The sequence below is a fragment of the Anthonomus grandis genome, chromosome 17 (assembly GCF_022605725.1).
Source record: "Anthonomus grandis grandis chromosome 17, icAntGran1.3, whole genome shotgun sequence".
NCBI lineage: Eukaryota > Metazoa > Arthropoda > Insecta > Coleoptera > Curculionidae > Anthonomus > Anthonomus grandis.
This window is the reverse complement of record NC_065562.1, coordinates 157,098-173,851: the sequence shown is the minus strand read 5'-3', so window position 1 is coordinate 173,851 and position 16,754 is coordinate 157,098. Positions and strand designations below refer to the sequence as shown.

At 31.3% G+C, this 16,754-nt stretch overlaps 1 protein-coding gene across 1 annotated transcript in view; it reads right to left on the bottom strand.

Annotated features, from left to right (window-relative positions):
• Positions 1–1,957: 1,957 nt before the first annotated feature.
• The window catches only part of LOC126746540 (uncharacterized), a 76,870-nt gene continuing 62,073 nt past the window's right edge, over positions 1,958–16,754 (bottom strand). The window contains exon 4 of the mRNA XM_050454850.1: positions 1,958–2,403. Coding sequence (XP_050310807.1) covers positions 1,958–2,403 — 446 coding nt within the window. The remainder of the gene's footprint in view (positions 2,404–16,754) is intronic.

The following is a 16,754-nucleotide window of genomic DNA, read 5'->3' as shown; positions in this document are numbered from 1 at the left end:
TTATATCCTTAGGAAAACCGAAGACATGCACTTTAGGTCCGTTTTTATAGTTTCCGTTACAACCCGGAACACAACACTTTTGAGGCATATTTACACTCTGGTATTAACTACAAGCCGAACTAGGAGAAAACATTAAATTAAACACGAACTGAAGTATTAAAGTCTGATATAAACAAATAAAACCGCGGCGCCGCCCGGCCAGCGCGGAGACCCGGTGTTTCCGAGGATTTTTCTAGTCCGAAAGTACGATTTTGCAATTTAAAAGTACGCGAAGAGTTTACATAAATATAACATACACGTTTCGCGGAAATAAACAGTATTAGAGTATTACAAATACAAGCTATATATTTTCCTGTATAGTGGTCATGATGACGAACTTGTTCGTTGAAATTCGGCTTCCTGCTCCTCCGTTATAGAATTTACCTTTTTATGGCAAGAGAAAGTTTCTTTTAATATACTTTGAATATTCGCACATTCATTTTGAATATTTTCGATAAACCATTCAGAGACATTTTCTCCTCTATATAAATTAAATTTATTAAAGTTTTCATTAAATGAACAGACAATATAATATGCTACACTGTAAAGTTCATGTTTTTGATAAGCTGTGGTAAACGATAATAATGGATTTGGTAACGTGTAATCTATAGGAATAGCAAAACATTCAAAATCAGAATAAATTACAAAAGGCTTATTTAAAAGAGCTTTGAAAGAATTAAATTTTAAAATATTGTTTTTATGATCCGGAACAGTTATTTTAACAGCATCAAAAAGTGAACAATTTTTTTTATGAATTTCAAACTTATTTTTAGAGTAAAAATGATTTAAACAAAGATCACATACAAATATTTTTCTTTTAGCTTTATTTACCTGACTACATATCAGTTTTGAAAGATCAGAAATAAAGCAATAATGACCATTTTTACTGTTTGAGTTACTTTTAAAATAAAGTAAATATATATGGTGTGGCTTAACTTGTTTTGTATGATATAAAGGTCCAATTATTGACTTAGAAGAACTATCTATACCAAAAACATTTATAGAAATATCAGGATTTTGATTTTCAAATTTTGAAATTTCTGAGATTTTTACTGGCATTTCTATATCGCGTAAATTTAAAATATCATGAACTGATTGAGAATAAGATAACACATTTTCCTTATCTACATCCACAGGATATAAATGAGCTAAAATACTCCAAACAAAACATCTTTTATCATTATTTTTTATATTAATTAAACCTTTGCTTTCGAGCCAAGAGGGTAAAGCAATGTATGTGGCACCATTAAGAGGAGAAAACTTATTAATACAAACTAAAAGGAATGACGTACCAACATATTTCCAACCAGATCCTCGATGTTGAAATTCTTCAGATTTCGTTAGAATAGTTTCAAAAAGTTGTTTGATGATCTCATCGATAGAGTCGACTTTAAGTATTTCCTTGTTGCACGAAACGAAATACTTATAATCCTCATCTCCGGTTGAAGGAAGTTTATAGGTAGCTGATGGCGAGTTTGAACTGGTATTTGTACTGTTACTGGTACTGGTACTAGGTCCTATACCTTGACCTGAAGTTTGTTTCCTTTTAATTTGCTTGCTTAATGATTTTAGTAATGCCAAAATGTTTTCTAATTTACTTTTTTCTCCAACTGATAAATCTGTACTATGCAATTTTTGAAGTATTATAACTTCATTCCTTTTATTAAGTTTTAAAAAAGTATCGATTTCTTGTTGAGATTTTGAAATTTTAAATAGTGTCTGTGTTGTCTTTACCAAGTCTTATTCCATGTTTACCAGTTTACTACGCCTTTACTCTCCTTTGGAAAATTCAAATTGATTCGCTGGTGTTGTAAAGGGTGTTCAAATAAGGACGCTCGAAAGTTAAAATGGAAAAAAAGGAAAAAAATTTAAGTCAGCACTAAAAGTCTATATTGATCGTAAATAGCATTCGACGACATTATGTATGGAAGATTATATCGTTTAAATGGCCACCGCGACTGCGCTGTACAGCGTGCATTCGCATGGTCCAATTTTTGAGCACTTTTCCGCACATTTCAGCGTCTACCTGTCCGAGGACGCGAATGATGTTGGCCCTTAATGCTGCAATTGTTTCTGGCTTATCCGCATACACTTGAGACTTCACGTAGCCCCACAGGAAAAAGTCTAAAGGCGTTTTATCGCACGATCTTGGTGGCCAGTGCACATCGCCGCCGCGCGAAATAATGAAACCGTTGAACTTTTCATGCAGTAAATCTAGCGTTGCGCGTGCGGTGTGGCACGTAGCGCCATCCTGCTGGAACCAGATGTCTGTTAGATCCATATCGTCCAGTTGAGGCCACAGGAAATCATTAATCATGGCGCGATACCGATCTCCATTGACCGTAACGCGTTGCCCATAGCGTCCTCAAAAAAATATGGACCGATTACGCCGCCAGCCCAGAAACCGCACCATACAGTCACTTTAGCAGGATGCATAGCAATTGAGCAAGTCACTTCAGGATTTTGGTCAGCCCATATACGGCAATTCTGTTTATTGACATACCCGTTCATCCAGAAATGCGCCTCGTCGCTGAAGATGATTTTTCGTGCAAATGCAGGGTCGACTTGCAACTGCTCTAGAGCCCATGCGGCAAATGTACGGCGCTGTCCATGGTCTTGCGGTTTCAATTCTTGCGTCAATTGAATTTTGTACGCGTGCAATTTCAAGTCTCGACGCATAATTGTCCATGTTGAGGTCTTTGGAAGGGCAAGTTCTTGTGCACGTCGCCGCAATGACTGATGCGGGTCTTGACGCACGCTCTCTCGCACAGCAGCAATATTCTCGATTGTTCTTACTGTTCGTTGCCGTACGGGTGTTGTTTGGTCTGCCACTGAGCCAGTTCTCTCAAATTTATTGAGCAGACGTCGAATAGTAGACTCAGCAGGACGGCCATGCGCACCATAAATTGGACGCAATGCGCGGAACGTTTCACGAATCGAACATCTGTTTTGATGATAAATTTTCACAATTTCCACGCGTTGTTGAATCGTGTACTGCTCCATGATAAAATGTCAAGACTAACTTAATAACCTCACAAAATTTGACAGATGTATCCCCACCGGTTTGGGCGCGCGCGCCGTTCAAACATCGAGCGTCCCTATCTGAACACCCTTTATTAGTCCCCACTTGCTTTTGTCCAATGAACCGTATGAAACAACCTTTATCGCTCATGAGCTCGTCTATTACTGATTTAGTTATAACTGCATTCAATCGTCTTGGTAAAAATAAAACTGAATCGATCAGTTCCACTATAAGTGAATCTCCGAACGAGGTTTTGATCTTGCGTATTCCTTTGACTTCATACCACTGATTCAAATCATATCAGTAGCGTTAATCTTTGGTTTGAAATCGCAACGGGCAAAACTGTAAATTCTTTCCATTTAAAAAAAAAAAACTTTTTTTTTGTTTGTAAATACAGAGGTAAATTGTTGTGAGTAAGGACTAAGTTCGAACTGGAATAAAGAAAGTCGATCTTTCTAATTTATACTCATTAGCTATCGATAAAACACACATAGACGTACGAAATTTTATTTATTAATTATTATTACCATAACACACCATAATCCATTTCTTCATTAAAATAATGAGCTGAGAAAATAAAAAGATTAAAATAAAAATGGCATAATTTTTCACCATGTTGATCTTGAATAAAAGATTCTTGAATGCATATTTTTGAAAAGCCAATCGTTGGCTTAGAGTCGCGTTCATAAACTAAATCAACACTTGATTTACCTTCACTGGAATAATCACTAAACATATTTATAATGCTTTGATATGGTACAGAGAACAAAAAAAAAAGAAGTGACTTCAGTATGCTACGACTATGCGTTTTTAAAAGATTCAAAAGTGCTGAAAACCGCAAATTATGTAACTCGAATAATTTATTATTAATTAATATATCATTTAAAATAAGTAAAGAAAAAACCACAAATTATGTAAGCTGATTGATCCATTATTAATTAATATAAATATATAATTTAACCTATTTTTATTAATTTAAAATATTTTTCAATAAACAGGAAAACCAAAAATAAACTAGAAAAACTTGAAGTTTCCGGGATATTATAGGTTTTAGTATCAAAAAAAAAGGAAACGTATTTTATTTACTGATTAAGAAAATTATAATACCAAATTTAATTAATATATTAAAAATGATATTTTTATAATAATATTTCTAATAAAAGCTCAAATTTAAACATATTAAATCTTATGATTTATTACATATCTTAAAACGTTTAACTTTTAAAATTAGATACATTAATCCAACTATTATGAGAATCATCAAATCCTAACCATTTTACATATACCTGATTTCTTCTTTTGGAAAGTATTTTCTCGACTAAATATCGTTCATGCGGAAGAATAGCGTTACAGTTCAAAAAACTACTTTTTTGGGAAATGCCATTTGAAATATTAGGAAAACTTTACAGATTTGTTATTTCTTAACGAATAGTCGTTTGTTAACCAAACTTTGGCCATTTCTTTAAGTATTGTAGAACAGAAAATCCTTCTTAATGTAAGCACTTTATTGTGCCATATTGATTTAAATAGTAGGTAAATATAACTTTCTTGAATAAAATGTAATTGTGTTTTGGTATTAATGTTGAGTAAAAAATCGGTATAAACAAAAATGTAACTCTTTTTCATATAAAAAAAAACATTAGCATTTCCAAATTTTTTATTTTGCAACACATTTTTTACAGTGGCTTATAATTAGTATAAATTGTTCCTATGTTTAATAGTTTGTTCAACTTAAAAATATAATTTTACTTAAAACTAGTAAACAAAAAATGAAAAACAAACCAATTATAAAAAACTTAAAAAATAACATTACTCTTGCTAAATGTATACTACTTTTGAGTAGGTATTATAAATTTTTATAAAAATCTAAATAATACATTGGGACGCATTTTCTTCGCTCAATTAATGAAAGCAAGCCCTTTTTTTTAGAGTCACTTATACCTACTTTTTTCATGTAAGCCCTTTTTAATGTAATTTTTTTTGTATTTATCTTTTTTCGAGTTATTACCTCTACAGATCTAAAATCGGATTCTTTAAACGAGTATTTATAAGATAAGGTCAAAGGGTGCTCTCTGTCTAATCGCATTTCTTTTATTTCTGGAAATTTAAAGTCTTTTGGAAAATTAATAAACATATTTGTAGCTAAAGATTTAATATCGTATATATCAGAAAACGATAGTTCATTGACGGTATATGCTGGAGCTGTTTTTTTTTTAACAGATCTTATTATGCAGGCATATTGCTCTGGAGAATAAATAGGGCTAGATTTTTTGAACTTCTTTATCTGCCTCTCAATAATTGAATGCATACTATCTCCTTCGCTTTGTCCATGGCCTGGTATAAAGAATTTATGTGATATTGATTTAAGATCAAAGCGTTTGATAGAGTACATGTATAGAGATAGTATAAATTTATTTTTGTTTTGACCTGCACAATTGTCAGAGTAAAAAACAGGTTCAACATCCTTCTGATCTTTTATGGTAGCTTCAAGGTATCTAAAAATGCAAGTACCTATTTCACTTGAACCTCTTTGAGCTTCACCTTCATGCCACAAAAAACAAGTCCCTTCGTGACTTTTTATATCAGACAAGGTAAAGTTCAATACATTCAATTTAGACACATAATAGAACGATGAGGCATCGCCAATGGGGCATGGCAATACTGCCTGCAAATCATACACTACTACTTTTACATTATCTGGACTTTCTTTATCTTGTTCCTTCTGTTTTCTGATAAGATCTTCCTTTATGTGTTTCTCATACTTTTCCCGAATTTCCAGTTTTGCTTCCTCTGTAGACTCTCTATATTGCAAACACAATTCGCACATATCTTTTTTTGGAACATGAAATGCTATATTAAATTCTTCATTAAATATCTTTTTATATATAAGATAATTTGCCGCAGGTTCATTTTTTTCCTTGCATATTTTTACGTAATCCCTATGTAATTCTGCCAAACACTTACTACCTTCAATGTACTCTTTACTGGAATGCGAGCGGCAATAATGACTTTCAATACGAGGTATGCTATTAATATGGTCTCTAATTCCATTTTTAATTAAATCGCTTATGTTTGAGTGGTTTCCATGGCGTCCTCTTTTGTCAGACTCTACTACCTTTCCACTTTCACAAACAGCTTGTTTCTTTAAAACGGTAGAGATAACTCTATGGTTAATTGCCAATGTATTAATGAAAAAAAATTTACACACTCTTATGTTTTTTTCTTCTATTTTAAAATAGTACGCATTATTCGGATTTCTTGGTTTTTCAACATTTGAATATTTATATTTGGGATTTACAGTTGTCATGTTTGATGAAATAAACTGCCTTTGTTTATCTATATCTTTTACTCGTCAATACTCGTCAAATATATTTTCGCGTTGTTCATGGTTTATTTTTAGAGAGCATTTTAATTTGCACCTTTCTTCACAAGGAGGAAGAAGTTTTCTTGCTGGTCGCTCAACTCTCAATTTTGCTTTGCTCCCGTCCATATTTTTCACTAATCTCATTGATGCGTAAGCTTTACCTGCGTTTCTCAATTTTTTTGCTTCATTTTTTTGCCAAGTGTGGCTAAGTTTTAGTCGTTTTCTTAGTCTTTTTCATTAGAGGACGGATTTATAGTTTTTCTCTTTGGAAGGCTATAGTTCGGATCACCAATACTATCGTCAGAACCAAAGGGTTCTTCATCATCTGTTTCCGTATCTGAACTATCGGAAGTAGACGATGAGGAACTACTTGAGCTTCCACTTGATGATTCTTTAAAATGCTGATCTATAAAGAATAAAAAAAACTTCAAGTTGCTATAAATAGTATTTCGAGTGTAAATATTATTATAATTTCTTGGTTAATACGAAATTTACCTGTTTTATTGGATGGCCCGGGTTGACTGTCGTAAACTGAATTTAAAGTTTCGTCATTTAAACTTAAATTTTCGTTGATTCTCTCTTTTATAAGGCTTTCAGTTGCTCCAGTAGGTTCTAAAATTTAAAACACGATATTTCATAATCTGTTTACTCTGAATGTTTTTATATATTATCCACCGTATATAACTCTCTTTTTAACTTTTTAAAACATTCTATAGTATTAAAAAAAATATCCACAATAATAATTTTATATTTATTTGTAAATTTTGAATTTTTATAAATATTAAAAAGAAGTTGCCATAATTAATTATCTTACGCAAGTGATTGTATGGTGATTGATTCTCTTTATTAGTGTCCTTTTCTAGAACTTCTCCTGTCAAGTAATCTGTAATGTTATAATTCACCTCCTCACTAAGAGCAGATTCTAAATCCTCATCTAAAAGTAAAAAAGAAATATACATCGTAGGTATATGTATATAATTTTTTTTATTTTATTCACAATTTTTCAGCTCTCAATATTAAAAGACACATTTAAAAAACCACGTATACTTAACAAACCCATTAATAGACCAATTAAACTTACTTTGGTTAATGAGTTCAACTATCTCAGCAATACTCTCTGTAGGCATGTTATTATTATTTAAATTGTTTTCACTAATACCCTCATTTGAAATAATAAGGCTGGCATTCATTATTATGAGATTTGTCCGGTTACGAAAAGCCATTTTACAGCAACTGAACTCTACAACAAAAAATACCATTTATAAAAAATTATTTTGTTTAAATGTTGTTTTTTAAAAAAAGATTTATTTTAAATTATAACAAAACATATTTGGACATATTTTGCGGAAGACAGTTATATCTCTAAAATTCTTTTTAGATGTTGCTTAAAATACCGAAAAATAGTATGGAATTGCATGAAATAGAGTTATAAATCAAAATGTTACCTTATTTCAGAGCGCTTGGTAAAAATTTCTGTTATTTTATAGTAAAGAAGAGTGTTACATTTGATTTATAACCCTCTTTCCCAGAAAAATAAATAGAATTTTAATATTTACCTTATTACGAAACTGTTATAAAACAAAATACAACTGTTCTAACAACACAAAACAAAATACAACTAATAAATATATGGTTATATTGTTAGATATAACAGTTTTCCAAATTTCTCGGCGCACTCTCCTGGAAGCACATGGAGCAACTGAAAATGTAATGATCTTGACAAGCAACGACTCGTCAATTTGCTTCTGTACAAACAGTTACATGCGCCATCTATTGGCTAAATTATTTAAACTCAGATGTAACATTTTTTCACATTAAAATTAGCAGGTTTTTAAGTTGAAATATAAAAAAAAGTGAAAAATTAAAAATTTGGAGATGTAACTCTCTTCTTCCGCATGAACGATATATATTAGGATGCATAGTTTTTTGCAATTCCTCTTCGTAAAAGTAACCTAAAATTGGTCGATTATTTAAATCACTTAGCATATACGTAGCTGGGTATAGGTAGATTTCACTTCTATTATTTTAAAAAGTTCCGTTGTCCAATTGGCGGTATATCCTTTTTCAAATATATTTTTTTGTTTCGAAATTCGAACAATATCGTCTACTTGGTATCGAGGCTTTTGCATATATCGGGTGTAACGTACGGGTCCTGTATCCTCTTCAAGAGGAATACACTTGTAAACAGTAGAAAGTAATGGCTTCTCATGTTTCTTTTTAACATCTATAGGTTTAAGCTTGATAGTTATATGTTTCGTAGTATTATAATTTTTAACAACATTTTCTAAATGATTCATCCAGTTGTATGTTCCATTTAGATGAAATACTTTTTGTAGCTTTGACTTAAGTGTTCTAATTACTCGTTCCACCATACTACATTTTATTACACTGTAGGTATGATAATGGTTTATGTTAAATTCCTTCATTAGTTTTGGAAATGCGAGCCAAAAAATTCTAAACTTTGATCTGACTGCATATTTTTTACACGTCCATATTTGTTTAAAATCTTTCTCATCGTAGTTGCTACCTCCTTTGTCGATTTTGACTTTAGCGGTTCAGTCATTAGAAATTTTGTAAAACAATGTATAACCACTAAAATGTACCTATATCCCTTATTAAATTTTTCTATAGTTTGGTAATCAGCTATATCAATTTGATATAGTTCTCGAATTCCTTTTAAAATGGTTTTCCTTCTAATAAAATTACGACGAGCCGGTTTATGAAGCTCGTCAACAATTTTGGCTTTTACACTATTCGTATTCGTCAGATCCATATTGTACGGGTTCTTGACTCATAATAATGCACAAACTAATAGACTAATAAATTTATTACTTAAAAAAATTCTACAATTTTATTAAATTTCCTACAATTTTTAAAATATCATTTTTTGTGTTATTCATATCACTTCTGAGAGACTGTTTTGTTGATACTATTGCATCATCTACGTACTTCTTAGTTGCCATATGCTTGCCTGCCGTTGGTGGATTTCTTGATATAAATAAATTTATTTCTTCAAATATCTGTTTTAATGAGTTTTTTGATTCTATATTTGCTTTCTCTAATTGTTGAATTTTTAGTTCTAATGGAATAATAATATTTTTTGTATAATTTCTAATAAAGCATTATTTTTTGCCTCTATCGTGTTATTTATGTCATCTATATATTTTTTAGTTACGCAATCCTGTGAATTTTCTGGATCTTTAGCGTTACATAACCTTCGATTTTGTAAATCAAAATCCCCATCTTTTGTATAAGCAAGCTGCTGATGTAGCTGCGAAAAATCTAAACGAAATTTCTTACTTGTACCTTCATGCGTTGTACGTCCAAACTTATCAACAGACATATTTGAAATGATCTATTTACTCATATAAACTTGATTAATATATAATATTTGTCTCTCGTAGTTCATGCTTCTATCGCTCTTATCTTATTTAAATGGGAATAGTTATTTCCTGCAGTTGATGAGGCGTGTAACAACGCTAAACGTTCAACCAATTCATTTGGATTATCCCAATAAATATATTCCATAGGTTTTCTATTATATACATTTATGTTACCTCCCGTTTTCTCTTTTGGTAATTTTTCAAAAATTGGTTTAATTATATTTTTATATTTCCATGATTTATTTCCCGAAATCTGTTTGGTTTTATCAAAATCGCGAAAAGCGATGTTTGATATTAAAATTATTTTTTTATAGTTTGCAAAGTCTGTTGTCGTATAATTTTGTGGCTTGAGTTTAAATAATAATTCATATAATCCTATAGTCGATTTAAATAATGTATTGTATATTTTCAAGTCTCCTGTAGAATGAATTTTCATTCTTTTGTTTCCTAATTGCCGTTCATTTTTACTTCCTTTAATAAACTTTGGCCCATACGTAGTATCATATATGCCTTTTTTACCTTTAAGCAATTCCTGAATATATAATTTGGGTATATCAGAATAATGCGAAAAAAGTTCCGACTTCCTGACATGTTGTTCTTGTTGTTGTTGTGGTTGATTTTGTTGTTAAGGCTCTTCCGAGTACGCTTCAGACCATGTCTCATCATCATCATTAGAACTTTCTACTGGCTGTTCTTCGTCTACAATAAAATTATTTTCTTCGCTTTTTTGTTCTAGCAATGGATTTCTTTTTTTGATGGTTTGAAAAATTCGATATTTTTGGGGTTTTCTTTTTTTAAATTTTACTTTACTCGATTCCATCACTGGTTCAGGTATTTTATTTTTTACAGTAGTATCTTTTATGTACGAAATATTCTCTTGAATATTTTTCAGTGGACTGGAAATAGGTTTAAACAGAGTATCAAACTGGGTAGTTTCACTTTGTTCCTGTGATTTTAATAACTTATATTTTTTCCTAACATTCTCTGCGACTTTAATAATTTTACGTTTAACATGTTTCTTTTTATTAGACAGCATCATAATGGATGTTAAAACCTTTTGTATTTATTGTTTACTTGTTATCACCTTAACTTTAGAAATATATCTGACTATTTTTTCATTACGACTTCGGCTTTTATATGTTTATGATGAGTATAAAAAGAGAAAAAAAGTTATTTAAAATAAAATGAATTTATCAAATCCTTTGCGGTATCTCCCTTTTTTAATATCGTCATCTTTAACAATGACCAAAAATAAATTTATTTAAAAAAAAAAATTTTGCTTTCCTACACTTTGAGCATATTTATTTAAACATGTCAAACTCCATATCAGTATTAACGTGCTCATTATAAATATGTCTAAAATTTATTTTATCTTGTTTAAATAACATTAACATATTAGCATTATCTCTGATTAAATGTTTGGGAATCTGACATAAATAAAATGAATCGATATTTCTATGACGTCCCATAGAAAAATAAGACCTAATTTTATCGTGCTTATCGCATACTATGTCATCAAATATTATAATAGAATTTTTTTTAGCATCCGAAGGACTGATTATATCATCGCTTTGTTGAAAGTTAAAATATCCAATTTCTTTCACTTCTTTCATAACATTACGCAATAATTCATATTTAGGTTGATTTAGAGTTTTAGAGAATACGTAAATATTTTCAAATCGTAATCCATTTGGCTCGAAGATTAAACTCAGAAGAACATTACTTTTTCCACAATTGCTTGGTCCTACTATAAGAGCTCTAACAGTATTGGGTAATAACGGACCATGTTTCCTAATTTTACTCGTATCTTCTAAATCTTGATTTTTGACGGGAAATGCACAGGGTTGTGGAAAAATCGTCATGTTTCTATGTACTCTAATAAACGGCTTAGAAAATGTATATATATAATATATAGTATTTTATATCAGATCAATGTTGACCTTGAAAGAAGGAGGATCACTTAATAATCTTATAAATCGCTTACCAATAGAGCTTTACATACCTGGGTAGGACATAATTTTAAAAATATTAATATTTTTTCTTTTTATACTTTTATAATATACTACTATAGGTATCAATTTTGTGGACCTGGCACGAAATTAACAGAAAGATTGGTTAGAGGAGAAAAGGGAATTAATAAGTTGGATAACGCTTGCAGGGAACACGATATAGCTTACGCAAATTATAATTCATTAGAAGCTTAAAGACATAAAGCTGACCAAGCCTTAGAATATAAAGCGTGGGAAAGAGTGAAAGCTCCTGATTGTTCTATGAAAGAAAAATTCTCGAGCTGGTTCGTAACTAATGCTATAAAAACGAAGCGGAAAATGGGGTTAGGAATAAAAAATGATGCAAAGTCCCGGAAAAAATCACGAAAATCGAAAAAGAAAAATTTAAAAAGAAAATCAAAAAATTTAAATTTTAGAAAAGCTTTATTACTTCCTTTGATGAAAGAATCATGATTTATCGTTAAGAACAGGAATCGGCTCTCTTGTAAATCAAGCACGTTCAATAATAAAACGAGTTGGTGGTAAAAAGCAAATTAATTTACCAAGAGTCCTTCCTGTTCCTAAAAAAGGAGGAATCTTACCTCTCTTACCTATTCTTGCCGGATTGAGTGCAACAGGCAGTCTAACAGGAGGAATATCTGCTGTTGCGAAGACAGTTAATGACATGAAGGCTGCTAGAAAAAAACTGGAAGAGACCGAAAGGCATAACCAAAGAATGGAAGCTATAGCTTTGGGGAAAAAAGGAGCAGGACTTTATTTAAGCAAATATAGAAAGGGGCTTGGTTTATACTTAAACAAGCAGTCAAAAAACTTCCAATAAAGCTACCTAAGAGACCTCTGACCAATTTCGATTTGGAAAAAGCGGCAAATAATTTAAAAATTAAAGGAATTCGAGGTGTATATATTATATGCGAGATAGTCTTCCAGAACGTGGACCTTTTAAATTTGAATGCGGTATAGTTAATTTGTATTCCCAAAAAGGAGTTGGAAGTCATTGGGTAGCATACATAAAGAAAGATAAAGACATTTGCTATTTCGATAGCTTTGGCAATCTTAAGCCACCTATAGAATTAGTCGATTATTTAACACGAAGAAACGAATGTAATATTATTTATAATCATAACTGTTATCAAAACTATAGTTCATTTGTTGTGGACATTTATGCTTAAAATATTTATATAATAATGTTTAAGAAAATATAGTTATATAAATATCAAAGAAAAAAAGGTGTTTTATTTAGTCATGTCTCAGACAATCACGTTGAAAGGTCATAGTAGCATCTTAAGTGCTGACTTCTTTCCACCAATTCAACTTGATGCCAATTATAATTACTCAATATCTCTAATAGGTTTTCATACCTATAACAGTATACCAAATATTGAAGAAAATGTGAATAACCAATTTAAAATTTTAACAGGTAGTAATGATCAAGTTATCGAAATTCCGACTGGAGTATATGAAATAAGCGATATAGAAGAATACCTAAGATTAACACTGTGCTCATCAAATACTTGTACGCAAGAAGAGAAAAATCGAATTTTATCTATTAAACCTAATAATAATACCTTAAAATGTGAAGTGCAGAGTATCTTTGACCTAGACTTTAGTGATGATAAGTCAGTGGGAAGGCTATTCTCAAAGAAGGTATTACCAAAATTAAAAAACCATATATCCAATATACCTGTTAATATAATAAAAGTAGTGACAATACGAATAAATTGTAATATCGTTTCGGGGTGTTATTATGGTAATAGACCAGCCCACAAATTATTCGAGTTTGCCCCAACTGTTGATCCAGGTTATGCTATAAATATTGTTCCACATAACCCTATATATTTACCGATTAATAAAAAACATGTCATTGACAATATATCCGTTGAGGTAACAGATCAAAACGGAGAGCTAGTGAACTTTCAAAACGAAGAAATAGTTTAACAACTATTATAATAGTTGAAGAAATAGTTGAACAACTATTTCTTGGAAAGTAAACAAGATGGGCTTAATTATTAGATATGATGACTTTGATAATAATAAGTTAGTCTTGACGGATAAGGAGCCAAATAAAAGCAATAAATTAGAGAGCATAATGAAAAAGTCATCAGTCGATTATAAATCGTTTAGTGAAACACAACAACAGCAACAACAAGACTCGCATACTACTAGTAATAAAAAACATCAAAATAAATTGTCTAAAAAAAGTATCTCTGTTTTAAAACATTATGGGGGCATGGGCAGGGACATGAGGGCTATTATGCTATTCACCAGATGAATGTGTTTCTATAGGAGGAGGCGGATGGATTTCCTGTCTAAATTCTAATGATATTCCTACTTACAATGAAAAAGACAAAACCTTTAGTCTTCGAATCCCATTAGGACATTTATTTAGTATCTTTCATGATTATCGTAAAATTGTTATAAGAAAACATGATTTTCGTTTAGTAAGAGCTCGCAATGATAATACTTGTTATAAAAGTAGCGGTACCAGTAGAGCTACTATAGATATTCAAAAAATTGAATTAAAAGTAAAACATATACATCTTAGTGATCCATATAAGTTACATTTACTGGAACAAATCAATTCAAACAGATTTATTCAGATTCCCTTTAGACAATGAGAATTCCATGAACTGACATCACTAAAGGCCACAAATAAAGATGTATGGAGTGTAAAAACCACTTCAAATTTAACTAGACCAAGATTTGTTTGTGTCTGCTTTCAGACAAATCGAAAAGATAATCCTTCAAGAGATATAAATAATTACGATGACATAAATATTAATAACATACGGTTATGGTTAAACTCCGAAGTGTATCCATTTGAAAACCAAAACTTCGACTTTACAAAAAGAAAATATACCGAGTCATATCAATTATATTCGGACTTTCAAAAGTTATTTTATGGTAGGAATATAAGCTTTCCTCTGTTTAATTATACTGCCTTTTTAAAATATCCAATATTTGTAATCGATTGTTCCTGCCAATTTATAAAATTATCTACAGTCGACGTAAAGCTAGAATTCGAAGCTGGCACGAATTTCCCCGATAATACCCGATGTTATTGCATAATTATTAACAATAAAATAATAGAATACAATCCGTTGACTACTTTGATAAGAGAACTAGTATAAAAGGGTCGATTTTATTCTTCATTTATTTAGTAACCGTTTAGGTAACAACAATAACAACATGAGATTCATAACTATTGACATTCAAGGTGTTTACCAAACTGAAGATTCAAATAATTTTATTATACCGAAAGAAATTACTATATTTGATAAGATTCGATGTGAACACTTTTTAATTAAACCTCCAAAATTGCATAGTGAGTTAAGTATTGCTGAAAAAGAATAGCAAATTATTTACGACAACATCATCATCGAATTAATTACTACGCAGGATCCAGTACCTTATCTGACGTAAAAAGAACTTTAGTGGAAATAATTAAGAATTATGATATTCAAAGAATCTATGTACGAGGTCATCAAAAGTACAACTTCCTGAGAGATCTTCTAAAGAACAATCCAGAAGTGGCAATTCTTAACGTTGAACAGACAACTCCAAGTTTTAAAATGGATCGACCAGCTTGGTTTTCTCACTCTTTATCGAATTGCATGTGTAGTAAAAATAACGCCACATTTTTGTATAACTATTTATGTAACTTATTACCATGTTAATAAATATATAAAAACATAATATTTCGTTTTTTAGTTTCAGTTTATTTCCTTTCCTCACCTCAATAACAACAACATATTACTTACTACAATTAAATAATATGGCCATGTTAAGCGAAATTTTTACTTTTATCAGCTCTAATTAATAATACATTTTTCATTAGTCATCCGGATAATGGTAAAGAAATATACATTTGTTTTAATAGAACGAATAATACTTGACCATTTGCTTGGAGTAGAATGGATTCGATAAAAAAACCCTGCTTCCTTCTCTGTGGCATTACCCGTAAACGCATCGGAATATAAATTAAGAGTTATATTTATAAATCGCACATTCGGTGATAGCGAATGGAAATATTTAAACACATGCTCAAAGAGTGAATCATCATCAACGAGGGTTATTTCACAGGACTGTAAAACCGCAACTGATAACCTCACCACCATTGATCTAATACCTACACTAATTTATTATATAACAGCATAAAATAACCAGACAAATAGAAAAATACTCCAATGCATTGTAAATGGCACCTATTTGGACACCCAACTCGATCAGCTGGGACGGTAGTTGGGCGGCCAAGAAATATCGCGATGCGAGCTGCTGAGGTGCCAAAAAATTTCTTTTCTAGCGTGTCGACCTTGATTTGTCTGGGTATTCTATGATTATATTGAGTTGGGCGGCTCGACGGCTCACCGGCCCGGCCTTGTGTGATTATTTTGTTTTTGGCATGACTTGCATATCATAATATTGTCATGTGATAGTTATGTTTTCTGTCACGTTAATAACGTTTTAAAAAACTTTTATTTTGACAAGCCGCGATACAGTGTACTCTAAGCAAGAACGAAGATTAACTTAACTTAATATTACAAGTGATTATATAGACTAAATAATGCAAATAAAGCATGGAATACAATATAACTGAGTAAGCATATACATAAGCAAATATTATATATAGGGTGGCATAATTGTGTACATAACTCCTCCCGCCTAAGTCGAAAACAACAGGGATGGTGTGTTCTTCTTCTTTGTCTTGAAGTTCTAGTTCCTCTTCGGTAGACCTTTTCTTTTGGATAAGTGTGTAGATAGCGAAGACTATACAGCATATGACTAGTATGGTTCCAAGAGTTATACTAAAGCTCCAGGCTGCAGGGTGAATTCTTTCTTCTTCCTCTGGAAGGGGTTTCAAGATATTGGAGCGTTCTGCTAACGATCTGATGTAGTTGAAGTCGATTGAATCTTGTTGGATTGTTTCCTCTGGCAGCTGC